The 27,966-nt window shown below is 44.8% G+C and overlaps 1 protein-coding gene across 2 annotated transcripts; it reads left to right on the plus strand.

Moving 5' to 3' along the window:
• The first annotated feature begins 1,483 nt into the window (after positions 1–1,483).
• LOC121446855 (liver carboxylesterase 1) lies at positions 1,484–27,873 on the plus strand. 2 transcript variants are annotated; one of them, XM_041649711.1, is made up of 14 exons: positions 1,484–1,692; positions 4,468–4,675; positions 5,954–6,098; positions 7,744–7,877; positions 9,157–9,310; positions 10,944–11,048; positions 11,738–11,842; positions 14,483–14,521; positions 15,933–16,073; positions 17,695–17,775; positions 18,715–18,862; positions 21,865–21,996; positions 22,986–23,058; positions 25,398–27,873. In XM_041649711.1, exons 1-14 carry the CDS (start codon positions 1,638–1,640, stop codon positions 25,579–25,581), a joined length of 1,704 nt encoding a protein of 567 aa, XP_041505645.1. In that variant the 5' UTR covers positions 1,484–1,637; the 3' UTR covers positions 25,582–27,873. The 2 variants fall into 2 exon arrangements, with proteins under 2 accessions (XP_041505645.1, XP_041505646.1); XM_041649712.1 differs by having other exon boundaries at positions 4,471–4,675.
• Positions 27,874–27,966: the final 93 nt, after the last annotated feature.

Below are 27,966 nucleotides of genomic sequence, written 5' to 3' on the forward strand. Positions count from 1 at the left end.
CTCATCCTGCTCCCCCCCCCCCACCTCCTCCCACCCCACTCCCCACCCACTCCTCAGAGAGGGTTAGCCTTCTCATGGGGAGTCAGCAAAGTCTGACACATCATTTTGAGGCAGGACCAAGCCCCCTCCCTATACTTAGACTGATCAAGATATCCCTCCAAAAAGAATGGGCTCCAAAAAAGCCAGTTCAAGCACTTAGGGATAAATCCTGGTCCTGCTGCAAGTGACCCCACAGACTGCCCAAGCCACCCAACTGTCACCCACACAGCTGTCAGAGGGCCTAGTTGGGTCCTATGCAGGTTCCCCCGCTATCATTCCATGAGCTCCCACTAGCCCAGCTCAGCTGTTTCTGTGGGCATCCCCATCATGGACTTGACCCTTTTACTCATATTATCACCCCTCCTCTCTACAACTGAACTCTGGAAGCTCAGCCCAGAGCTTAGCTGTGGGTCTGTGCACCGGCTCCCATCAGTTACTGGATGAAGGTTCTATGATGACAATTAAGGTGGTCATCAATCTGATTACAGGGCAAGGCCAGTTCAGGCATCCTCTCCACTATTGCTTAGGGTCTTCGCTGGGGTCATCCTTGCGGACTCTTGGGAATTTCTCTGGTGCCAAGTTTCACGACGGCACCACAAAGGCTCCCACAATCAAGGTCTCTCTTTCCTTGCTCTCCCTCTCTATCCTTCCCCATCCTGAGCATTCCTTTCCCTCACGTTCTCTACTTTCTACAGATGATTTTTAAAAAGATATTGCAGACATTTAGGCAAAACAGAAGCCTTAACAAATAGCTAAATTGGGAAGCATTGCCACCTATGTTACCTTTGTTACACGTCAGTAGTGGGGAAGAGTTCAGCCTCTCATCCCAGAAGACTAATCTCACAGGCACCTTGGGGCTCTAGGCCTTCGGGTTTTCTTTCCCAGTTTCTTTCCTGTAGAAGGAAATCCCAGACATTTTGGTAAATGTTTGAGGAATGAATGGATAATGGGTAGATGGGTAGGCAGGATTAGACTATGGAGGGATATTTACTGTAGGAAGAGCCTGTCCCCTCAAGCAGAAGAAGGCTGGCTACTTGGCAGGAATCCTGCAAAGGCAGCATTTAGATATTAGGGGGCACTGGATGAAATGTAAGTAAGGTTGTTTCCAAATAGGGATCTAGAACTTTAGGAAGCAAAAATCCAGGGATGCTGAGAAATATGTCCGAATCTTGGAGCTGAGATGCTCTGAGGCCTTGAGTTGCTCTAAAAATCTCCCATCCCTCTCTGGGGATGCAAAACCAAAGCTTCCCCTGCCTGCTAAGCTAGTCTCTGCCTCTGGAGGGCTCACAACACTAAGGTTTGGCTGTCACAGGGAGAAAGCTTATGTAAGAAGTCCTTGGGTTAGTTTATGGACCTCTGTTATCTGAGAGTTGGGCAACGATTGTGCCAATAAGAGAGAGTGAACTCTGGGTGGGTGTGGCTAAGAGGTCCCACTAGATACCCACAGAGAGCTCTTGGTCAGGGATTTTCAACTGGTTTTCTTATGTAAATTGGCAGAGTGGGCAGGACTTCAGGGGCTGATATAAAGCTGTAGGCAGGATCAGTGCTTTCCTTCCAAGCACCAGGCACCTCACTGGACCCTGAGGTACTGTCCTTCCATGATGTGGCTCTGTGCGTTGGTCCTGATATCTCTCACTGCTTGCCTGACTCAGGGTGAGTACTTCTGGGTGCATATTTGAAATCCTTTGTCCTGAGCCTTGGTGAGTGCAGGCTCATTCAGGGAAAAACAAAAACAAAAACAGATCCTGTGTCTTAGAGGTGTTTGCCCTCTGGATGTGGACAGAAAAAGTGATCGAATCTAAGTTCAGTGATCTTGAACTTTGTGTCCTTGAGTGAGGAACTTAGCTTTGCAGTGCCGGCTCCTTCCCCTTTGGGCTGCAGTGGGGGTGAAATGAGGGATTGTGTCTGTGGTCTCCCAGTGGTGGTCGGTCTAGAAGAGGTAGGTCTAAAAAAGCGGGGATTTAAAATAGAGTATGTCCATGGAAAGTTTCACGTGTAAAATTCATCCAAGAGCTGCATTTGAAAAGACGATTTTTCCCCCTGAGAGTTCCCTGAAAAGGGGGTGTATGTATCAAGGAATTAGGACAAAGGGGGAATTCTTGGCTGAGATATCGGGCGCTTAAAAGAAAGCTCACACTGGCTCAGAACTGAGAGATAGACAGTTATTTATTTTAGGGGAAAACTTACAAATCCGGATTCTCTGCTTTGGATCTTGATGGAGATCAGATCCAAAAAAGCTGAAGAAGCGAACCAGGACCAGGGGGTGGAGTGTGGGGAGGGTGTGGGGGGCGGGGGTGGGGCGGGGACGGAGAGCAGAAGGGGCCGGACGCGCTTAGGCATCCGGGTAAATAGTCAATGAGGCCACGCCCCAGTAGGCGGGTAAACCTTCCTGCAGCCGAAATCAATGGTATCAATCAGAAGTCTGAGACAGAACAGAAGCTGTTAGCAAGGGTCTGTTATGGTTTACATGGTTTACATGACAGAGAAGAGAGGAGTCAGGGGACAGAGGTGTAACCTTAACTAGTTGGGGCAGTTCCAGGGGACATGGGGATGAAGAGACTGTGTTTATTTTAAGTGTACTAACTCTGTGTGATCAAGATGGGTTAGTGGAGGAACAGGCTGAAGGACCCAGGTAAGTAGGTGGCTAGGGGTATAGTTTTGGGGTTGTTAGACCCTTGGGGTGCAGTTTATCCCAGATGAGCAGGGCATCAGAGGTCAAAGCAACAGGTATAGAAAGCAGATCCGTGGTCAGTACAGTAGTAATGGGACCTCAGGACCCATTTGCACCACTGAGGCTTCCTGGGGAATGTGCTCATCCAAGGCTTCCTAGAATCATCCCTCACTCTCTCTCCAGCTCCAGAATCTACAGCAGTGCTTCCCCGTTAAGGGTCATGGCCTTGTTGAAATTTCTAGACTTTCCTTCTGTTTAGCTGTGTGATACTGTGAGAGGCTGAGATAGAGTAGGAGGCGGAGTGAGAAAGGGTTCGAATTCGGAGAGGATCAGATCTACGCTGCTTATTGCCCATACACCTCGAAATGACCACCTAAATTCTCTCTTCAGGAAGTTCATCCAGTCTGCTTGCCACTCCTGCTCCTTCATCTTTGCTATGGCTTTGGTAACTCCTACTTAGCAGTGTGGGTTTTTTTTTTGGGGGGGGGGGAGGCATCTGTATGTACTTGTAGCACACCGTAGGTGATCAATATGTGCACATCCCACATTATTTAAGCAACATCTAGATTTTTGTTTGAGCTTCCACCCCATCCATTCTATCTTCTACTCAGAGCCATTTAGATTCTTCCCACTTCATTTGGGTAGAAAATACTCATTGAGTTAGCATAAGCCACACCTAGCGGTTTCTTCTGCCTTCTCCCTCTCCTCAGGACTCTTGCTGGTCCCTACCTCCCTTCCCCTTGGCCTTTCATCTGCCACCACCTTGGTAGGTGTTCTCATTCAGCTCCAGTTGTCCCTGGGCTTCACACTTGGTTGCTACAGTATACAAATGCATAGTGTGCACTCTCATTTTCATGCAGTGAACTTGACCTATCCCTCACTGACCTCCTTCCAGCCCTGAAATTCCCCTGTCTGGGGGCATCTTCCTGCTCAGAGATCCTCCAGCTGCTCCTGTCTTCCAGGAAGACAGCAGCATGCTCTAGTTCTTCTGTCTTCTTTCTCTTTAGGCCCCATATCTATTCAGGAAGTAAGTCTACCTTAAAGTTCCCTATATACATCTGCATATCTCTGTGGATCTCTTTCCCTAATTATAGAAGAACTTATTCTGGTAGAGACCTCTGGGTCATCACGCTTAAAGCTATGAAATGAATGTCCTAGAACTCTGTTGTGTTCTCGATCCCATAGCTATTTTATTTATTTTTTATTTATTTGTCTACTAAATAAAGCCCTCTGGTCAGGAATTCAGAGTCCTTCATGATATGTATCCGATAATACAAGATTACTGTCTACTCCCCTTGGATTGCACCTGGTGGTATTCATGCACCATCTTCTCTTCCTAGAAGTGGCCAGTGTTATGCTGTATCTAGGCTGCTGCACCTAATGTTCATTTGTGTTAATACCTGTCCCTTTCCATCTTCCCACCTCTGCTGCAGGGCTGAGGCTCTCTATGATAAAACCAATAAGAAGGCCTCATTCCTTCTAATCTCTCCTTCCTATCCCTCTCCCAAGTTACCACCTTTTTCTTATGTGAGTTGTCAGTGGCCCATCATATGAGGTCAGCATCCTGAGGATATGCTCACCTTCCTCATTGCCTCATTCAGCATACAGCTCATGTCTTCTTTATTTTACATGAAGCAAAGCTGTAGCCAAGAGGATTGAGTGACTTATTCAGGGTCACATACCTAGAAAGTAACAAAGCCTACCTGGAGTCTAGGTCTGGCTTTTCTCTCCTGATGTGTCCTCTTTCTCTTGTCCAGCAGGGCACCCATCCTCACCACCCATAGTGAACACTGTTCATGGCAAAGTCCTGGGGAAGTACGTCAGCTTAGAAGGATTCTCACAGCCTGTGGCCGTCTTCTTGGGAGTCCCCTTTGCCAAGCCTCCTCTTGGATCCCTGAGGTTTGCTCCACCACAGCCTGCAGAGCCTTGGAGCTTCGTGAAGAATGCCACCTCCTACCCTCCTATGTAAGCCACTGGGGCCCTAATAGGGGACATTGTCCTTGTAAATATAAGCAATATCTTTCCAACTGTCTTAGCTCCCTCTCTATTTGCCGTGTAGACACCATGACCAAGGCAAGTATGGGAGAAAAGGTATATTGGGAGCTTACAGTTTCAGTGGATGAGTCCATGACTGTCATGGCAGGGAACATGGTATCACTCCGGCAGGAATGGTGTTGGAGCAATAGCTGAATGCTCTTATCTTAAAACAACAGTCAAGAGGCAGAGTTGGCAGAGCTAACTGGGAATGGTTTCGGCTTTTGAAACCTCAAGCCCAGCCCCAGAGATACACCTCCTCCAGCAAGGCTACATCTCCTAATCCTTCCCAGCAGTTTTGCCAACTGGGTACCAAGCATTCAAATGTGTGAACCTATGGGGCCATTCTCATCTAAGCAACCACACTGGCTAATTGTCCTTGGGGTAGTTGTCTAACATCTGTGCCTTAAATTTCTATTCTATAAATGGAAATCATAACAGATGTCTGGGATTGGTGTAGGCCTTAAATGATTTCTATTAACAAAGAGTAAGTGCTTACATGCTTGAAGGACCCATAATTACCATCAGTTCAACTCTGGATTGGACCTTTGAGCTCTCTTACCAGGGCAGCCACAGTGATTTCTGGGCTATGAAAAAAAGTAGAATATTAGCAGGCCAGGGCTGCAGGACCCTTAGTGTCAATACTTTTCCCTAGACCCAGAATTTTGAGTGTCTTTACCCAAGGGCACCCAGCATATTAGTGGTTGAAGCAGAATAAAGGTGTAGTTTTCCTAAGCTGTGTTATTCATAAAACACAGTTCCTGACATATACAGAGTATGTTTGTCATTAGAAGTCGTACCATTGGTTGATGAAAGTGTCCCAGGGATTAGAAGATGTTTACCTGATGGAGTACTATGTCACCCTGTAGCCAGCCCACTGTAGAAATTCCAGTAGGGACTTAAACATGGCATCAGTCTAAGCCATGCAGGAGATGTCATGATCATGGACAGGCCAGCATGTGAACTCTTCTCTCCTGGGCCTAGGATATAGCCAAAGGCTCTGGGAAGGGAACAGATGTCAAGTCCTTTTTACTCTGCAGAGTTGGAAGGTGCTAGAGAATCCAGAGTTTCCTCCAGAAGCATGTAGACCTTCTTACACACTCCTACTAGCTTCATTAACAAACTCAAACCTCCCCGTGCAAGGTTGGGCCTCAGACAGCCTGCCCACCTTCCATCTGGTGGAACGTGGGTGTCCTCTATCTTTCCTAGGTGCTCCCAAGACCCAGAGGCAGGGAAGATGCTCGCCAAGCTCTTCACCAACAGAAAGGAGACCATTCCTCACGAGTTTTCTGAAGACTGTCTCTACCTGAACATTTACACCCCTGCTGACTTGACAAAGAGCAGCCGGCTGCCCGTGAGCATGGGGCCACTGGTCCAGCATTGGACTCTTCTGTGCCCCTGGAAGGGAATAAGGGCATCTGGGGGCAAGGACATTACAGTCCAGGCCTGAATCCAAACCTTCTGTTTACCTCCAAAAAGACAAAGGTTTCTTTCCTGTCTGTTTGAGTGCATCAGACTCTGCAGGAGGTTGCCCTACATCCGAGAGTCCCATCTTACTCTTCCAAGCTCTCTCACCCTAACAAAGACAGTGATATCAAGTCTTACTTACAATGGAGGGAGAACATGATCCCAGAGTAGCTAAGACATAATTTCAATAAATTGAAGCTGAAAACAAAACTTTAATTTTTTAAAAAAATTCTATGTGATAGTTCACATGAAAGAAACTGATATTCTGGTGGAGGAAGCTCGGGCACACAGTTGGCAGGCAGGGCTATAGCATGGGCCTTTGGACCTTTAAAACAAAAAAACAAACAAACAAATCTGTGCTGTTTGATAAGGAGTAGCAAAGGTAGCTGGAATGTCACCTTTTGACTCACAGTACCTGTGATTACTTACATTGGCCTGTGACAGAGGTGTGAGGGGAGGAGCTGCGGGCAGCCTCTTTTGCCTTTTGTCAGTAATCCTGGGCTTTATTGCAGGTCTCTGTTATCAGTTACTGCCTTTGGCACAGGCAGAGGGTGCCGTGAGTCAGCGTTTCCCACAGAAATGAAGGGCCTGAGATGGGGCAGGCTGCCATTTGCTGGCCAGTGGTTGGGAAAGGGGCTTTGGGAAGAGGCAGTCTCTGGGGTGTAACAAGCCAAATGCCAATGCCCTGCCAGTCTCCACGGACAGGAGTAGGCAGAAGAGACTTTGAAATTCTGGCAGACAAAACACTTTCTTTTCTTAGCCGATGCATGGGGAATTGGTCTCTATTTCATATAGAAGCAGCATATTTCATATAGAAGCAACTTAGTGCAACTCTGGGTTCATAGTACACATTATGAGTTCTTTTAAACAAATAGGATTTTGTACTCTGCTCTGTAGGTTAAATCACACACACACACACACACACACAAATTGCAAACTTTTGCATCCTTTTAACTTCAAGTGTCTTTGGTACACAGTAGTTTCTTAAGTAATATTAGCCAGAGGAAGCAGCAGTGAGCTGGACTAAGCAAGGTGGAGGATTCAGGCGTATCGAGGAGACACTGTAGAAGCAGGACCACTAGGCTAGTGTGTTTCTCATCGTGCAATCAGTTCCCTACAGAGAAGTTAAATTTACCATTGAAAGGTTAGTGACATTAAATGAAGTGGCAGTCCAAGCGCTGCTTCTTGCTTTTGTTCAGTTGGTTGAACACCCCAGGCTTGAGGTCATGGGGTTGTGGGGAGAACATGATGTCCTTGGTCCGTGCTCTTTGCATGATGGTTTTCTCAACTTAAATCGCTAAAGGATGGAAATGAGGAGAAAGATGGAGACATTGAGTGTCAAGGCATTTTAGGCTGATCTCAGAGAGGTGGAAAGGAGAGTGACTGCTTATTGCAGCCTTTCTGGACACTAGTGTGTTTGGGGTGACATCCTTGAGTCACAGCCTAGATGCAGGCGATCAAACCAGATGACTTCTGCAGTCTTTGCAATTCTGCTACCAATGACCAGTGTAACCGATTATGTTATTGTCTAGGTGATGGTGTGGATCCATGGAGGTGGACTGGTGATCGATGGAGCATCAACCTATGATGGACTGCCCCTTGCTCTCCACGAAAATGTGGTTGTTGTGGTTATTCAGTTTCGCCTGGGTATCTGGGGATTCTTCAGGTGATATATTTCCTCAAGTCCTATTGTTGCCAAATGTTAACACAGCATAGACCAGGACTCCCACACTGAACCCTTGGTGGGCAAACCATGTACAAACCCTAGGGATCAGTACAAGGCCTTGTTACAACCTTAGTCCCTTGTGTCAAGCCTGATATTGTTATAACCATCAACTGTTATAAATAGCTATTTTAATGTTAGCACTGTCCTGCACAGGGCAAGAGTGTTCTGGAAGACTGATTAAGTAATTGTTTCTCTCCAGCATGCTTCTGTGTTACACAGATGTCCTTGTCAAGGCCCACAGCCCCCATTCTGACTGCATCTCACACCAGCTACGTTTGCACTTTTTTCCTCCCGTGACCCTGAGGCCTTTGTATCCACTGTGCCTCCTAACTGCTGTTCTTTTCTTCAGAGGCACAAACACATGCCCTGATTTGCTCTCTGTTGCTGTGTTAGAACACTGACCAGAAGCAGCTTGGGGGAAGAAAGGACTTATTTGGTTTATGCTTTCAGGTCCTAGCTTATCCCTGAGGGAAGTCAGAGCAGGAAATTAAGCAGAAACTGAAGCAGAAGCCAGGAGGGATGCTGATTCCCAACTTTCTACATCCTCATCCTCAGCCATCTTTCTTATGTAACCCAGACCTACCTGACTAGGGATGGTGCCATCCATTGTGGGCTGGGCTCTCCTACATTCATCCTCTGTCACAACAACCTCACAGACATAGCCACAGGCCGATCTGATCTGGGATATTCTCATTCTTCCGTTAAGGTTTCCTCTTCCCAGGCGGTTCTGGACTGTGTTAAGTTGGCAGCAAGAACCAGCGCAACTCATTTACATGATTTATTCAGGTTTCCCATAAGTGATGCTGCCTCAATGACACCTTTCCTTGCTGTGCAATCTAAAGTGCCACCCTTTAGCCCGACTGCTATGTTCTCTTTACCCAATTATGTTTTTCCACTGTCTGTCGTCATATTCTGTTTCCATCTGTTGGCCTGTGGTGTACAGTAGGAGTCGGTGTAGTCAGAGGTTTCATGAGTTTTGTTCTCAGATGAGTTGCACATTTTAAACCCTGGTTGTATGCATGGTGACTTCTGATCACCTGGTTTCTGGACAGTGAGTGTAGATCCCCACTCTGAAGGTTGCTGTAGGGATGAACAGCAGGTGAATACCCTTGTCAGTGATGTGGGACTGGCTTTTTCTCAGAAGCCTCACCTAGAGTCCCAATCTCTCTCTTAGAGCACAACCATGACATTTCTAAATCTACCCACTATTGTCTTACAGCACAGGCGATGAACACAGTCGGGGGAACTGGGGTCACTTGGACCAGGTAGCTGCACTGCGCTGGATCCAGGACAACATTGCCAACTTTGGGGGCAACCCAGGCTCTGTGACCATCTTTGGAGAGTCAGCAGGAGGTGCGAGTGTCTCTGTTCTTGTAAGTGTCCCTGATACCAGGCCTCGTGTCCAGGCTTGATGTCTGCTGAGGAGATCTCTTACAGACCAGTCAATCCGGCCTTGGCACTTTTGCTCTTGTAACCTGGATTCAGGTTGACTCCGCTTATCAGTCAGCATCAGATAGTGGCTGGCTAAAGATTAAACTTTCCTCAGCTCCCAGGGAACTCAGAGTTCAGCTCTGTGTCATGGGCCATAAAAAGCACCAGTTGTACACTGCACCATGCCACATCTCCACTTCTGACTTATTTAGATTCTCTTTGTTAATTAGACTAACATTGGGGCTGGTTTCTCTCAAGAAATGTTGGGTGTAAACTCCAAATAGAAAGAGGGAGGGCATGAGTGTAATTATTTGGTTAAAGCCTGGGTCTGCACAGTGAGGGACTCAGGCACCCAGCAGCCTGGGTCTGCACAGTGAAGGGACCCGGGCACCCAGCAGCCTGGGTCTACACAGTGAGGGCCTCGGGCACCCAGCAGCCTGGGTCTACACAGTGAGGGCCTCGGGCACCCAGCAGCCTGGGCCTACACAGTGAGGGACTTGGGCACCCAGCAGCCTGGGTCTACACAGTGAAGGGACCTGGGCACCCAGCAGCCTGGGTCTGCACAGTGAAGGGACCTGGGTACCCAGCAGCCTGGGTCTACACAGTGAGGGACTTGGGCACCCAGCAGCCTGGGTCTACACAGTGAAGGGACTCAGGCACCCAGCAGCATGGATCTGCACAGTGAAGGGACTCTGGCTCTCAGAAGAAGTAGGCCTGTCTTCAGATGGTCTTTCTATGCTTTCTATGCTCAGGAGGAAAGGTGGCAGTCTCTGAATTATATGGTAGAAAGTGAGACATAAAACTGGAGGGCATTGAGGGGAGCAATGGAAAGCACTGGTGACTTCTAAGACCATCCTATCTCACTCTGAGTTGAACAGAGAACCACCCCATCACTGCATCTTCAAATACACTAATTTCATATTTTGATTGTCAAATGATGCTGGGTGATGGTGCATATCTATAATCCTGTCACTCAGAAAGCTGAGGATTAAAGGCCACAAGATAAAGGTCAACTTTGACTAAAGAACTAATTCTTGCCCATTCTGGGCTATTTGGCAACAAGTTTTTTCTTAAGTGGGAAGCAGTCTTCTGTAGTATTCTCTCTCTCTTTTTTTTAGAAATGTATAGTATTCCAAAGTGAATATAAAACATTATTTACCCAATCACATTATACCATTGGACTATTTCTAATTTTAATATTACAAATAATAGGAGCACACTTATTTTTCATGAGCCTCTGTGATCACTTTTCTTGGGATAAATTCTGAGTAATATAATTCTGAAGCAGAATTTGTGACTAAGAATTGTCCAATTGTCTTTCCAGTGGTTTGATTGTAGAGAAAGGCTCTTGCCATGTTCTTTTTGTTTGGTTCTTGTTTTGGACTCTGTCTCCACTGTGTTGCGTGTCTTTTTGGAGGAGAAGGTGGTTCCAGGGTGACCCTAGGAACAGGATACTTTTATGCCCACAGAGCACCGGGGTCCCTAGATGAATGGCCATGGCAGCAGAGCCCTAAAGAGTAAACGAATCTCAGATCACTCCTTTGTGTGCAAACCCTCTTCTCTTCTCCCTGCCAGGTGGTGTCCCCACTGGCCAAGAACCTCTTCCACAGGGCCATCTCTCAGAGCAGTGTCGTCTTCAATCCTTGCCTGTACGGGAGGGATGCCAGGCCCATGGCTAAGGTAGGAGCTGCCTGGGACAGCTACTGCACCCTTTAGTCTACTACCTTGGGTCCTCAGCAGTCTTTCTTGCTGCAAGATTCAGCTGAGGCTCTCAAGGGATGCCTGAATAAGAATGAATGAACAGGAAGGGCTGGTTTATTACCCACATCTTAAGCCACATTCTCCACTTATTAAAGGTTCCATGTTGAGTATGTTATCCAGGACTCCAGCAATTCTGCACACACTTTAGTGTATTGGAGACATGATCACGTCCTGTGCATGTCACATCTAATCATCATCCTGATCTGATGGAAAGTGAAACACAGGGGGATTGAATGAACTGTCTGGCAAGTGGTAGAGGTGAGGCTAAAATCAGGCAGTGAAACTCTTGATTTTAAACCTTTAACATCCAACAGATTCTCTAAGAGACATTTTATTCCTAGAATATCCCTCATCCTTTAGTGGTCCTGGCAATAGACATTGGGCCCATTTTTGTCAGAACAAGGTAACAGAGACATAGATCTTGTGTAACCAGCTCTATCCATGTCTAGTCAGCAGTAGAGGTTACTCTGGTACCCAGCCCCTACACTTGTTCCTTTAGACTACTTTCAGCAACCCTCTACCATCTTCAGAAGTCAGGCATGGGCTAGAAGCCACAGTCTACATGGAGGGAGCCAAAGGATGTGCTCTTGACCCCTGTTCTCTTATAGAAAGTGGCTGCTCTTGCTGGCTGTAAAACCACCACCTCAGCTGCCATGGTTCACTGCCTGCGCCAGAAGACAGAGGATGAGCTCTTGGAAGTCACACTGAAAATGGTAGGTGTGCCCATCCTTGTGTCCCTACCCTGTGATCTTGGCCAAAGGCTTAATTCATTCAGCTGTCTTCTGAAATAGCTTTTCCCTTCTCAGGACAGTGTCAATATTGTGATGTAAATTAAATTAGTTCTCACTGCTCCCTTAACAGAAAATAAATGTAAATAATAAATAAATAAATACATCTAAAAGTGCTCAGTAAGAACATTATAGAAAATTCCATGATCATCCTTCAGCTTATCAAAGCTTAATATCATGGTATTCTTATTTTCAGGTATATTTTAAATTATACTTCTACACCTAATTGCCAAAGTGAATTAGGGGTGGTGAGGGCATGAAATACCAGGCTTCTAAGGCAAATGTCACATACAATCTAGGACTACCTGTCCTGGAAGGTATCACCCACAGTGGGCTGGGCCCTCCCACATCAATCATTAATCAAGCCCTCCCACATCAATCATTAATCAAGAAAATCTCCCAAAGACATGTCCACAGGCCAATGTAACAAAGGCCATTCTATAATTGAGATTCCCCCATCTTAGATAACTTTAGTTTGTGTCAAGCTGACAAAAATTTGCCAACACAAGATTTTCCCAGCTTTCTACTGTCTATTCATTCATCCTTAACCAATTTTATTAATTATTTTTTCATTAATCTAGTAGAGCTCATCTAAAATGTTTAATTCTTCTATTTTCAATCTATCTCATCTCTATTACTCATCTGGCCAAATTGTATCTATGTGCCTCCATGCAGACCTTCAAAACCATGGTCTGTAGGATTCCTCTCGAGGCCACAGAAGCTCTCTGGCCCTGTGTTGTTTCTGCTTGTCCACAAACTGAGCCAATGCGAACATAGGGCTTTCACTGTCAGGCTTAGGTTAGGTGTTACAAGAATTAAGAGAAGGCTATTGTCTAATACTCAGAGAAAAGGCAACTATTTTAGCCACTCTCCATATGACACAGGTGACTCAGCTTGCACAGGAATGGCTGGTGATTTTGAAGAAGCCAAGAGAACCCCATATCCAAGAACATGCTACAAGTTTTAGGATCTTATAGGAGTTCTTCCATGATTATCTATTGGTACCAGCATGCATACACACATACTTGTATGCATGAGCATGCACATACATACATCATACTCATGGACTGTGGGACTCCAATGCACAATGGAGGCATTGTAGTGATTGTTTCCCCCATGCAGGTGAACCCAGTTAGCTAGAGTGTAGTGATGTAATCACTGTCAACCTTACAATAAAGAAAAGCATGGGTTACAATGAGTTCCAGTAATCTTGGAAGTGTACATTTTCTGATCCCAGATGAGAATGTTCTTCAATGTCCCTTGAACAGGAAAATGAATGCTTTGTAAGAGACTCCTTCAGCAATTGAAATGTTCTGGGACAAATGGTCTAGCCCGGGCTATGTCTAGATGTTCTGAAAATACTTAGGAATGCACCACGTCTATTACTCAGTTTTCTGTTCTTTTCTTTTCCCCAGCATTTCGGAGTCATACCCTATCTGTTTAGAAGGCATTTTTCCTTAATTTAAACAATAGTCTGGTGGACTGACATGGTTTATCCAAGATTTCTGATTTACATGGAAGGAAACTGTTGTGGAGGGGCAGGCTAGGTACCCAGACACCTGGGAAGACATGGTGCTGCTTTAAACCACGCAAGGGACCTTGTGGATTGTACTTGAGAAATGAAGGGTTAAGATGGGGTTGTAATCTGGAATCTTCTTTACCTGTCCCTCATACTTGAGATCTTGTATAGTTGCCTGAATTTATGAAGCAGGAATGAGGAAAGGGGGACAGTGGTGGAGGGGCTTCTAGTCTATCCCAACTGTAGCCTTATCCCCACAACTCTATATGCCTCCTACCACCACCTTGACCTAATTCCACTACTCTGCAGAGGAGACATTGGAGTATTGTCGCCAGTGAGAGGAGTTGAGGTGAGGAGCACAGCAATTGGAAGCAAACATCCTTTCCAGAGTTCCTAAGACCCTGAGTGGGTCCCAAAGTCTGTACCTTTGCTGCCACTACTCAATCATTTGGATCCTCCCTGTGACAATGCCCTGAGGACCCTGACCTTGTTTCAAATCTATTTCTATGATAAAATAGCATGAGAAAGCAATTCCCCTAGGGAGAAAGGGTTTATTTTAGCTCACAATTCCTGGTTGTAGTCTATCATTGTGGGGAAATCAGCATGGCAGTTGATTGAAGGAGCTAGTCACATCCCATCCTCAGTTGGGAGCCGAGGTGAATGAACGCATACATGCTCTCTTGCTTGCTTGTGCTAAGTTATACAATCTTATACCCGGCTAGCTGCCTAGGAAATGGTGCCCCCTACAGTAGTCTGGATCTTCTACACCAATTAAATTTCTTAGGACAATTTCCTAAAGACAAACCCACATTCCAAGTCAATGTAGAGTCTATCCCATTGAAACTCTCCCCACGAGTGGTTTTAGGTGGTACCAAGTTGACATTTAGAGATGACCATTTAGAGACTTAGGATAAGGTTCTCTTGATCTTGGGCCTAGCCAAGGAAAACTCTAAAGAAAGAACCTAATACTTCTAAGGCCAAATTCTAAATATCAGCTTTGGACAAGGAAGTTTTCTCACCCAATTTCTCTGCCTTTGTTTCCACAGAAGTTTGCTACTGTTGACTTGGTTGGAGACCCCAGAGAGGTAAGGGCCTTTGCTTTCTGAATTACAGGTACTGAATCTTATAATTAAGGACTAATACTCATTTGTAGAACAGTACAAATCTGTGTGTGCAAGGCTGAGGTCCAGAGACTTGTGATGGTAACATGATTAAGAGGACCAGGGGCAGGATCAAGATGACCTGTTTCCCAGTGCAGTGTTCCCACTCAGCAACTCAGTGTCCCCCAGAGTCACCTGTGCCCCTCTAAGTGACATTTCCTGCTTTTATAATGATCCTATAGAGTACGATGCACCAGAACCTTTCATGTTCCAGAGACAGATGGCTGAGGAGCCCTGGAGCCATCAATAGGGAGTACGGGTCCCCTGAAAGGACACAGGAATGATACACTGTGAAGGAGGAGACTTTGATCTCAGTGCTGAGGATCCCATACTCTTTCCACCAGCCTGGAAACTCCAACTTTGCCCTTCTTCTCATCCTTCATGCTCTCCTAGCCCCTAGCACTGGCCAGGAGACTAGTTCTGCAGTATCTTCAGTCATGGGTAGTTGACTAGGTTTACAACTGACCTCTACAGCCATGGGTAGTTGACTAGGTACAGCTATGACCTCTAAAGCCATGGGTAGTTGACTAGGTTTACAGCTATGACCTCTATAGCCATGAGTAGTTTACTAGATTTATATCTATGACCTCTACAGCCATAGGTAGTTGACTAGGTTTACAGCTATGACTTCTACAGCCATGGGTAGTTGACTAGATTTGCAGTACTAAGCGTGGTTTCCTCAAGCCATATCCAGGCTTGTGGGGTATGGAGAGATAAGATGCTGTGGTGGGGCAGTTAAAATTTTCTTAAACTAGCATACAAAATATTAAGTTTAATTATGGTATTTTCAAACAAAATAATTAATTAATATGAATTAAATTTGCTTTTAAACAATTTTAAATTCTGTACATGTGTGCAATACATACTAACCACTTTTACCTCCAACCTCTCTAAAACCTACTAGCTCCCTTTGTTCCCACACATCTCTCTCTTACATTCATAAGTATTTGCTTCATTTTGCAACCCAGTTAGATTATCCAGGGCTGTCTGTGTGATCATGAGTTTGGTGGGTTCAGCAGGTTGCATACAAGACACTGGCTCCTCATCACTAGAGTCTATTAATAGTCAATAATGCAGAGCTAAAGGACAGAACCCTTCTTCCTTGATTTATTGTTGATAGGGCCTACCTCGTACAGGTCCAGTGCAGGTTATAGATTATTAATAGAAAGTGCTGTCTAGAGAAGGTGGTTTCACAGGCCTTCACTCTGTCTTCCAATATTACACACTTCCTGCCACATCTTCCAGAATGTTCCCCCAACCCTTAGCAAGTGTGGTATACATATCTCACTCAGGCCTAGGAAGGACAGTCACAGACACTATATTTCCATTTTCCCAGAGCTATCCCTTCCTGCCCACCGTGATTGATGGAGTATTGCTGCCAAAGTCACCAGAAGAGATCCTGGCCGAGAAGAGTTTCAACACTGTCCCCTACATGGTGGGCATCACAAAGCACGAGTTTGGCTGGCTCATTCCAATGGTGAGAACAAATGGCCTCTTATACAGGTGTGCTCACAATCGCAGCCATGAACCCCCTGCTGCTCAAGTGCCTTCTTCTTACTTCAGTGTTCTTTGAAACCAGAACATATGTCCCCATTGCCATGAGTGGGTATTTCCATGGCAGTATCACCCAGAAAGCCCAACTATCCTATGGGAACCTTAGTCCTGGAAACCCCTCTCCCCAAACACTACCTTTCCTTGACAAGTCCTGAAATTCATAAGCTGGAAGGGCCAGAAATAATGCCCATGCTGATGGAGCAACAGAGGACATCTATGAAGGAGAAGACGCTGGTGGGCAGGGGTCAGGCTGGGGCTCAACAGCTTCCACCTTAGAGTTGAACTCTCAGGCCCTGGGAGATCTCCACAGGGGCTCTGAAGGGCCTCAATCACCTAGAGTCAGAGAGAAGTCATTGAGTTAGTTCTGAAGTCCAAGCAGGATCGACTCTTTAATATGTCAAAGAAAAGGTCAGACTCAAAGAAATCCAACTGGGTACTTTCAGCTTACTTTTGGTAGAATGACTGAAATATGAAAAAGAGAAGGTGTGGCTTGAGCAGGTCCCTGACTCTGATATCTAGAGAGGTTTCAAGGTTGGGAGCTCAAGGAGTGACGTGAGCATTGAGTCTGACACAAGACTATTGAGTTCGGTTCATGCTCTCTCCTCAGGACTGGAAGTTGAAGTAAAACTCTCACCACAGTGAGTTCCTGTCCTCCACAGTAGCCATAAAAGAAACTGAGTATCATCTCCCCCAGATGTTTACATTTCCAAAACTTTTCAAATGTCAAGCAAATTTTTTTCTCAACTCTCAAGAAAGTAATTCTGGAAGAAATTATTAGCTTGCAGAACAGAGAAAGGACTGGTAACCACAAGAGTTTTAACTCTCCAAGAGAGGGCTCAGGGGTGAATCTGCCTATCACCAAGTGCAGGTTGAAACATAGAGTAACTTCCCCTGACTGTCCTGAGCTGATGTCATGATAGGGCGCAGCTGTTAGCTGCTAGAATAGAGTCGAGTCTCTGGTTGCAGATGTTTGAACAAGGTATGGACACACCACTGGTGCTATAACTGCTCTGGAGAAGAGCTTCAGGGATAATAAAAAGTGTACAGTCACAGGCTGGCTTTGGCTTCTTCAGTCACTTGAACTGTGGGCAAACACACACACAGACACATATTGAAGTATTTATAAACAGACAGATATAAAATATGTTCCTTACAAAGAAGATATTCTATATTAATATAGACATTATATAATAAATACACATAGAACATATATATACAATATGTGGATATATAATATATTTAATATAAATATAAATAAATGTTATATAATATGCATTCATGTTCATATTCATACTGTATATGATACATATTATATTTTACACAGTATATACACACAGCCACATACACCTATGCACACACGCACACACAACAACACACACCTTTTCATTTCATTTGTTTCATTGGTTACTTATTCAAACATGAACTTTAATACCAATTAAGACTCAGGAGAGAAGTTTCCTTCTGTATTGATTTGACTGTTTGGCTGTTTTGATTCTTGTCATTTCCCCATAATTCATGACTGTTCATAAACATTTCTTTAACAGTTTCAGGGCTTACCACTCTCCGAAGACAAACTGGATCAGAAGACAGCCGCTTTCCTCCTGTGGCAGGCTTACTCCATTCTAGTAAGTGTTGAGGGAATCATGGAAACTGGCTGAGAAACAAAGAAGTCTGTATATTTTCCCTGAAACACACACTTATTCAGTGTCTGGAAAGGCCTAGGTGCGGGGCTCAGTTCCAGCTTGCTGTTTTTCCCATGTTAAAGTGAAGAAACTCATATTTGTGAGTTGCAGCTCAACCCCTCCCAGCTGGTGACTGCAGGCAAGTTCCCCGAAAAAAAAATTAAAGATAGTAAACCAAATAAGGTGAAGGCAGGGATTGGTGGCATAAGACTTACATAGGTGCTATGAGGCTCATAGAGAAGGGGACACCACTGGTGGTTGCTGAGTTTGTGTTCTCTGCACATCTGACACGTAGGGTGCTGTTATCTGCAGGCCCCTGGGTACCCGTGAAGCTAAAGAGAAGCTATAGCTGCAAGATTTATGACTTGTATCTTTTCTATTCCATTTCCCAGGAATATTATATTTTGAAGTTAATTTATTGGATACCAAAAGTGTCTTTCTTCAGAGAACAAGGGAAGACAACAAAACTTGCGTTTGCTTAAGGACGCAGGGTGGTATACATGTCTGTGTGTAGAGAAAGGCACCCTTCATTCAGGACAGAGCTTGAGAAATCACCCACTGGATAGCAGCCCTCAAGCCATTGGGTGGCTTCAGTCACATGGACTTTACCCACTGAAGCCAGTGGGACGATGATGATATATTGCTGAGATGCCTAACCTCCAAAGTTAAAATCTATTAAAACCAAATGACTCACCTAGAGAATTCCTATTAGTCTTCTCTGGGCCACACCCCCCTCCAAAAGTTGCCTTCTTGTCCACTCACCACCGAAACTAGAAGAATTTGGCCCTCAACTCAAGTGGCTCAGGAGCAATGAATCCATGGCAACCACCTCCGGAGGCCCCATTGCAGCAGGTTAGGTGGTCACTTTCTGTTCCATTTCAGAACGTCTCTGAGAATCTGATTCCTGCTGCCACTGAGATGTATCTAGGAAGGACAGATGACCTGGTGGAAAAGAAGAGCCTGTTCCTGGACTTGATGGCAGATGTCATGTTTGGTGTTCCGTCTGTAATTGTGGCCCGTAGTCACAGAGGTGAGTCTGGAGAAAGGAGTAGGACCATGAACTCGCCAGACAGATCTCTAGCCTTTGCCTTTCATCATAAAAAGATATGAAGTCTGCTCAGGGTCAGGTCTTGAAGGCCAGTTCCCTATGTGAGTTTTAGTATTGTTTCTGCCGGTAAGTGCCTGGGAAAAAAAGGTTCACATGCAATTTAATCTAAGAGATGATGCCAGCAAACACTCCAGAGAGATGAGAAAGTGACCTGGAGACCAACCTGATGAATGGGTCCTGAGCCATCTTTATAGCCCCATGGATTATTCTTTTAATATGTTGTTGAATTATATTTGGTTAAATATCATTGGAGATTTTGAGTTCTATGATCATGAAGGATATTGAACTGTAATTTTATTTACCTGTAGTGTCTCTGCCCTATGTGAGCATCAAGCTAATGATACTCTCAGTAAAAGAATTTTACAGATATTTGGGAAGAATCTAAGGATTAGTACCATAAGCTCTTCCCTTTAATTTTGTTGTTCTGTTTATCAGTGAAATTGTAATAATCTGATTTTTCATTGATGGGAGACTTCTAATTACAGATACGGTCTCCTTATTCCATACTGATCTGTTCAGATTGACCATTTCTTCTTGTTTCTGTTGCCATTTTGGCTTATTAGGGCAGTTGTTTACCTGTTTTAGTCATCGGTCAGCTGGTCAGGGGTGCTTTGGTCTGTCCAGATATTAATCCAGGAGAGATTCTTCAAGCACCGGTCTCTAGCAGCTCTGGTGTTTGGCAGCCTTGACTGTGGGTGTAGGCAGGCGGGGTCAAGCAGTGGGCAGCCTCTCATGTTACAGCCGTGCCTGCTGGGAAACAACACGACACACATGCCGTCCTTAGTCCTGCAAGCGGTTCAGCTCCTGTCTAGGCCCAGGAAGCCCGGTCTCCCCAGTCCTTTGCTGCTGTCATTGAAGCTTCTGCAAAAGAAGAAAGCTGGTGGGTATAGGCATCTAAATTCCTCAGGTTTTAGCATGAACCAGTATTGCAGCTCTTGTGTGGGCCATGAGTGTAAAGTTCCTTATCCCATAATACTGGTCAATGTCACAGCTCTGGCTCTGGACCCAGGGTCTGAAACCCTTGGCCTAAAGGACTTGATGTCTTTTGTAAAAATCATCTGTCAGCCAGGGTCTGCAGTCTTCCTTTTCTAGCACTTTACTGTCTATATCCCCCCTCGACCCAGGTTCCCTACCATCTCCTGCTAACTCTCCTTCCACTGTCTTCCTGGCCTGGCTGTTCTCAAGCTGCTCAGCTGCTTCCACTTCAGCAGCTCAACCTGTCAACACCTCTACTGCTGGGGCCTTTGCTGTGGCTCTCCATTGTCACTTTCTTTGTGCTACAGCGCTGCCTGCATGACCGAATTAGGCAAGAGAAGAGCTCTTCAAAGTCTCACACTAGAGCTGATGTTTCAGTACTGGAGGAGGGAGTATATGCGAGCATTTCTCAGCCATATCACCAAGTAAGCATGCTAGCGTCCAGAGAAGGTGTATTTGTGTCAAGAGGTCTTAGGTCTTCTCCACTAGTCGCAGTGGCCATCTGCTATGTGGCCAAGAGAACTGCTGCTCCTCTGACCTGGGTGGACATGGCCTTAGGACCATCTAGAGTTCACTAGTGGTGTGACAGCAAAATGTCTGGGACAAGCTATTTCAAACTGCCTTGGTGATGCTGAACCCTCAGTAGCCCCTGCTCTCAGTTTTTTTCACTGTTTGTTCATCTCAAGGAATCTGTGGAATATTTAAGTAGGTTGATGATGACTTAAGTGTTGTTTAGCTGGCTGAGTGACAGTCCTTTAGCCTAAGGACGCCAGTACCACAAAAGGGACCCCAACAGTTATATTAGAGAGTCAAGAGGTTCCCCCTTCACCATATTTGCTTATTGACAGGAAAACTGACAGGAGGAGGGCTCCCAATAGCCAACAGAACATATCATTGACACTAATGATGGTTGTAACCATCTTAAACACTTCCCCACCACACTAGTTCATGGAAGTCCCCTTAAATGACACAATTCTTTCCGTTATCCAATTCTTATGCATCTATTTGTCTGTAGTGGCCTCTTTTGATGCTGGGATGGTTCAACAAACATATTCTACCACATCTGTTGAACATGGTTCAACAAATTAACAAACTTAATCCACCACTTAAATAGACTAAAGAGCAGAAACCACATGATCATCTCATTAGACACAAAAAATGCCTTTTACAAAATTCACCATCCATTCATGATTCCCGGAAAGAATAGGGATACCAGGGAACATTCATCAAAATGATAAAGGCAGTTTTCAGGAAGCCCATAGCCAATATCATTCTAAATAGTGAGAAATTCAAAGCATTCCCATTATAGGCTTATATAGGGATCCTTAACTGAGAGCCACACCCTAGCTCCTGGGACCACTTTCCTGCCATCAGGAACTCACGAGGGTCTCATGCTCAGAGCAGCTGCAGGCACAGGAAAACAAGTTGTTTACTCCATTCACTCCAGCAGGCAAAGGGTCAAGTCAAGGGGCCAAGGGTCTGCAGCCCCCAACAATGGTGATCTTACACTTGGGCCAAGCACACAGATGGATATGAAGCATGAAACCTCCAGTTTCTGCATAGATTTTGAAAATCTAATTATCCTAATTTTCAGAGAGGCAGCTTGGGTTTTCTTCATCCTGCTCTACAGGGCTAAGAAAACCCTAAGGATGCTCAAAGGCTTCTGGAGAAAAGACAGCCGTGTGGTTCTAGACTGTCCTTGAACCAAGGCACAGCTACATTATCATTAACACACATCTGTGTATTTATTACATGCAGGGATGGCATTCATTGTTCATTCGATAAACACCTGTTCAAATTCTAATTCCACATCAACCAGCTGTGCAGCTCTAAACAAGCCACTCTTAAAACTATGTTTATCTCCTCTGTAGATGAGGCATGTATTCAACTGCAGAGCCTGAGTAGTGTGTCTGGAAATGTGACCTGTGCATGAATCCATGTCTCCACAGATGCTGGAGCCCCTACCTACATGTACGAGTTTCAGTATCGGCCAAGCTTTGTATCAGACAAGAGACCCAAGTCTTTGATAGGAGACCACGGTGACGATCTCTTCTCAGTATGGGGGGCCCCGTTTTTAAAAGGTATCTTTGTTGGCTATGACGTTGGTGGTGTGAATTCTGGGTTTGGGTCCTGGTTTGATGGCCTTGAGTGAGTTTCTCCTTTTAAACTGACTTGCATGATACTCTGAAGCAGGGCTCAGCTATAAGACAGTTTCCACTTAACACACATGAATGATTGTGTTTGCACATCCCCATCCATAGTCATCCTCAGAATCCTGACTTGTGACACCAGAAAAGATCTGATGGTCCATATACGTCCTGCTTAGGGCAAAAAGGCGTGGTTTGATTTTCCTCCTGTGAGAACATTGGATCAGGACAGGAAATTTGAAATTTTGCTAACCTTAACAAGGCCTATTTAGTTTCTTTCTATCTGGCTATCTATATATCTAAAACACATCGTATATTTATATAACTCATATTATATGATAAGGGATGCTTTTGCAAAAGGTCTCCAATACCTTTTTCTCAGCAACTGTGTGTAACTAGTGATCTCTTACAATATACCACTGTCTCTGGGAGTGTCCAAGCTGTATGGACCCTTAGGCCCTTGGCAATTCTGATCATTTCAGAATATGTGAACAAGAGAATAAGACAGTAATAACATATCTAAAGGCCACCAACCTGGCTAAGTCAGAGGTAACCAACTATCATTGACATTGTACACCAAGAGGAAAGCTCCAGGCAGCTGAACATGGAAGATAAAGGCAGATAGCTTACAGAATAAAGATATCTGAACTTTAAAAGTGTGGGCCTGCTCAAGCAAGAGTGTCATAAAAATTAGATTTGGACTCCATAAGTATGTGATAAGGGCCAAGGCTCTTCATCTCTCCCATCCGAGTACTAACCAGACTCGACCACACTTCGTTTCTGAGATCAGAAGAGATCAGATGCACTGAGGGCAGTGTGGCCAGACAAAAGATTGTATTTCTTACAGTCTCCCTGTGTTGCGCTTGTTCTGTCTTGTAATCCAAGTCTTAAATAGTTAAAGCATCTTCCTTTTTCCTCCACAGGGGGCTCCTCAGAAGAGGAGATCAACTTCAGCAAGATGGTGATGAAATTCTGGGCCAACTTTGCTCGGAATGGGTGAGTTTGGAGATACGGTGTGAAGACTCATAGCTTTTGGGAATGAGAGTTTTTTAATGCTTGAGTGATCAACCCCCTTTCAATAATCTCTTACAGATTATGAGACTGGGGTTAGTCAGTTTTGTAGGTGTGACGATATCTGTGAGATAGTTCAGTTTGAAAGATGAATTGTGAAATTTGGCTCACAGACCAGAGGTTCCAATTCTTGGGCACTTGGCTGTTCCCTCTGGTCCTGTGTCAATACAGATATTATGCTGGTAAATAGGATAGATCAAAGGTTCATACGTCCTGTTGATTAGAAAGTAGACATAAAGGATAGAGCCAAGGTTCCAATACTTCCTCCAGCTTGGGGATGCTCTTAAATTTTCCATCAACTCCCAATAGCACCATCAGATGGAAATTAAGACACATATGTTTTTAGAGGAATATTTAAGCTCTAAATATCTAATATCATAACCTGTGACCTGCAGAGGCTCATGCCCATCACACAATCTCAATATTTCCAACATTAATTAGAAGTTCAAGTCAATGACTTCCTCAGGCTCACAGGAACTCTTAGTTTTGAGTCTCCGTTGCAATAAAGCAGTAACATTTCCAAGATCCAGTGACAATGTCCACACATTCCTGTCACATGGAAGAACAGGAACATGCCACCGAGGGATTGTACCAAAGCAAGTCCAAACTACAAGAGGCAAATCGTAACTGCTGAAGCGTCTAGGGGTCTGTTGGTAGGTGTAGGCTCTTGCTAGGGAAACTTCTCTGTGGTCTTGCTGTCTGCACCTCCAGCACCTCTTTGGGACTGGCTGATCTTATGGTCTGAACATTTCCTAGGCAAATGTTCCTGGCCCTGCCAGTTCTAATTTGCTGGGGTCTCCATAGCAAATCAGCTTCACCCTTGAAATGTCATGTAACATTCTCTCAGCATTGCTAGCAGGGGCTGAAAGCCTTCCACACACTTGCTGGCCTCCCAAACCTTCATTTGAGAGCAGGTAGAAAGAAGCCTTGATGGCTCTATTAGCCTCGTATTCTGCATGCTTCCAGAACAAGCACCACATAGACAATGCCGAAATGCAATTCTGGTCTCTGAGATTTGTCAGGGATCAATGAAACAGAGCTGTAGCAGCTTCCAAGTCTCTGGATGTGGGAAAATAAATTCAGGAGAATCAGTTCCTTAGGTCACTTTGTGAGGCAGGAGGTGGGAGCAGGGATCCCTAGTGCTGTCTTCTCAAAGCAAATTCTTCAAAACTATTTTATATTGAAAGCCTGCAATGGGCTGATTTGTGGCTTCCTAAGTCATCCTTAAAGTAACTTCCCTTTCTTCTTATACAAAACAGACTTGATTCTAGAGCACTAATCCACTGAGCAACAGAACTGTCCTTGTGCACAACTTTAAGCATGCTCCTTGTTTGGAAAAAGTCAAGATTTCAAACCTTTATGCTGTGATTTCTGACCCTAAATCTTAGTGTAAACAAATTACAATCAGCAGAAAGTACCATTGCTGCTGCCTGCAGGCTGTGCTCCCTAAAGTTCCTCCTGCTAGTTAAATAGTGCATGAACTTTGGACTCAGGCCTCATAAAATTTCAGGGAGTGGACAAAATATAGATAATTTCATTTCGACAAAGGAACATGGGTGGTTTCTAATATGGTTCCTTACAAAGACCTTATTCCCACGTGAGTGATCAGAATATTGACTTCTCTGTTCTTTCTCCCATTAGCTCCCTCTGGACCACACCGTAAGCCTCACTAACTGTATTCTGGGCATTTTGCGGTACATTCACCAAACATTTCCAAACTCTTTACGAACCAACTAAAATGTCTTCTAAACTGTATCATCGGATTAATTAGATAATGTCCCACATCTCAGTAACAATTTCATGTATTAGCTTTGGACCAACTCCAAGGATGAAAGTTTATTTTGGATTCTGAGTTATGCTTGGACTTTTTATTTGGGGTCAGTGATGAGGCAGAACATCATAGTAGGGATAGTTTGTGTAAAAAGCTCCTGTCTGTCGACAGAAAGGAACAGAGAGCTAAAGGAATAGAGTCTGAGCACTCCTCAAGACCAGGTCTTCAGGGACCTGATTCCTCCAGCCAGGGTCCACTTCTTAATATTTCTACTTATGCCCAGCTAGGTATCAGCCTGAATCACACGATGAAAATTTAGTATCCAAACCACAGTGTGAATGTTCTTTAAATGAACAGGCTCTCCCAGATGGGTTATAGAGACTTGTCCATCTGTGGAAGGTTACTGCTTTCTTGGCAGAAGTAACCATGGCAGCCTTGCACATGGGGAGAGCACAGTTGATTTGGTGACTTTCTCTTTTAACTCTGTTCACAGGAACCCCAATGGGGAAGGGCTGCCCCATTGGCCACAATATGACCAGAAGGAAGGGTACCTGCAGATTGGAGTCCCATCACAGGCAGCTCATGGACTGAAAGAGAAGGAAGTGGCCTTTTGGACTGATCTCAGGGCCAACGAGGCAGCAGAGAGGTCAACCCAGAGGAAACATGTTGAGCTCTGATGAGGAGGCCCAGCCCGGCGGAGAGCCGGGAGCCAGAGAAAGGAATATTCTATGTAGACATTTTGCTTGTTGGCTTGTTGTTTGCTCAACAAAACAAGGCATCTGACTGTTGAGTGTGTAAACTCTTTGATATATTGTACAAACAAAAAGAGGTGGTGGTGGTTGTGCTCTCGTTTATTTTTTTCTACAACAGTGAAAATCATAACTTTGTAAATCAAAAAGAGTCTGTGTACTTGACTCAAGATGAACGTGTGTGTCTGAGAGGGAAGGTGGAGAAGAGATCCAATGTCCTGCGATATCATCTCCACAGGCAGTGGGTAGGGGACTGACTTTCCTGCATCACACTGAGGCACAGATGAGATGTCACTGGGCCACTTGTTCCTGGGGAAACATGAACAAAGGCCCACTCACTCCAGAGTGGGGAGGAATGGTAGGTCAAAAGAATAATTCCACACAAGTCTAGCCTGGAGAACTAATGAGTTTATCAGCCTTCCTTGTGTGAGTGAGGGGGTCTCATATCAGTGTACTGAGAAAGTAGCTGCATCATGAAAATCCTCCCTGAGCATGGTGGACAACTACCCGGAGCTGCTGAGATGGCATCCCACCCTCAGCTAACAGTCCACTCTGTATTTCCTCTAGCACACTGGGAGGTGACACAGCTGGAGCAGAATAATATGCAGCAGGGGTGGGATGGCAAAGGGAGTGAGCAGACTCTGCTGAGGATCACCTGTGCTGAAGCATCTCCAGCTGGATTCCATACTAGTTGTGGGGCAATTTACAGGAGTATAGTCAACCTATCAGTGGCCACACCCCCTAAAGGAACAGACATTCCCCATCCTAGCAATCAGAAACTTTCCAAGGGGTCTAAGCTAGTGGTGGGGGCTCGTGGCTCCTCCCCTCCATGCTGGAATGTTGACTGGCTTGATCTCCTGCAGGCAGCCACAGCTGCTGTGATGTCTGGAATGCATTGGTCCTGTCATGGCAAAAAGACATGATTTTGCTTCAATTCCCCCTGACCCGTAGCTCTACAATCCCTCCTCCCCTCTTCCACAATGACTCCTGAGTTTTGGGAAGGGGCAGCACAGATTCCCCAATTGTGCCTGAGTACCTCATTGACGCATGCTCTCTTTACATTGCACTTGTTGCTGGGACCTGGAATCAGTTCCCAGCAGCCACACAGGGACAAGAACCTGTAACTTCAGTTCTAGAGAATCCAAGTCCTCTTCTGGCCTCCACAGGCACAGCAGACACACGATGCACAGAACAGCATTCAGACAGAAACCTTACAGACACAAAATAAAATTGAACAACACTCAAAGAAAAGATATACATTTAGAAGGCAGTTTGATATTATTTCCATTTATCAGGTATTAGTAATAGGATCACCCTCAGTGCCTATGAGCTCCCCAATCATGGGTTCTTGGTCAGATTTAGAGTAGCAGGTATGAGTTTCCTCCTGTGCAGCAGACATTAAATCTGATTAGAAGGTAGTTGATAACTCCCATAACATTCATGCCACTATTGACTCTATGGGTCATTATTGTAGGTCACAAGGTTCATTGATAGGTAAGACTGTCCAATACCATCAAAGCAAGCCAGTAGAGTGGCAGCTTCCTGCTTTGTACCAACTTGATTTCTCCTGCCATGTGACCAATGGATGTGTGTGGTGTTTTTAGTAACAGGGTCTTCCTGCCAATTTTTGTTGGGCTACCAGAGCAGTGGCAAGAACCTGTACTCTTTTGGGGTTCTCCCAGACACACTTGGCTTACAACTTTAGTGGAGGAATCCTATAACTGGAATTGGGTTTTTGTTTAGTAAATTATTGCTTCTTAGAGGAGTGCTAGTCTCTATGTAGGGTAACTCAATTAATATATTTTATATGAATATAGATATATATCATAAAATATTTACTTGTCAAAAATCTTTGTTATTAATCACCACCACTGCCAATTCTTCCTTTACCCTCTCCTTTATCCTTCTCCTCACGTAATCCCCTCCCATTATCCCCCTTCCCTAACCCATTTTTCCTTTGTTTTACAATCTCCTCTCTGACTAAGATCTTCCTTCTCACTCCCACAAATGGTACTTTTCTGAATTCTATAGCTAGTCAAAATTAAACACAGAAATCTAAAACGTTGACACTAAGATATATAATGAGTGATAACGTATGACCTTTATCTTTCTGGGTCTGGGTTACCTCACTCAGAATGATTATTTTCTGCTCCATTCACTTACCTGAATATTTCATAATTTTATTTTTATAGCTGAATAAAATTCTATCATACAGAGGTATCACATTTCATTATTTATTTATCAACTGATGGGCATACAATCTCTTTCCTTATCCTAGCTATTGGGAATAAAGCAGCTACAAATATAAATGAG

The sequence above is a fragment of the Microtus oregoni genome, unplaced genomic scaffold, assembly GCF_018167655.1.
Source record: "Microtus oregoni isolate MIOR12 unplaced genomic scaffold, Mior012 000004F_ref0000308, whole genome shotgun sequence".
Lineage (NCBI taxonomy): Eukaryota > Metazoa > Chordata > Mammalia > Rodentia > Cricetidae > Microtus > Microtus oregoni.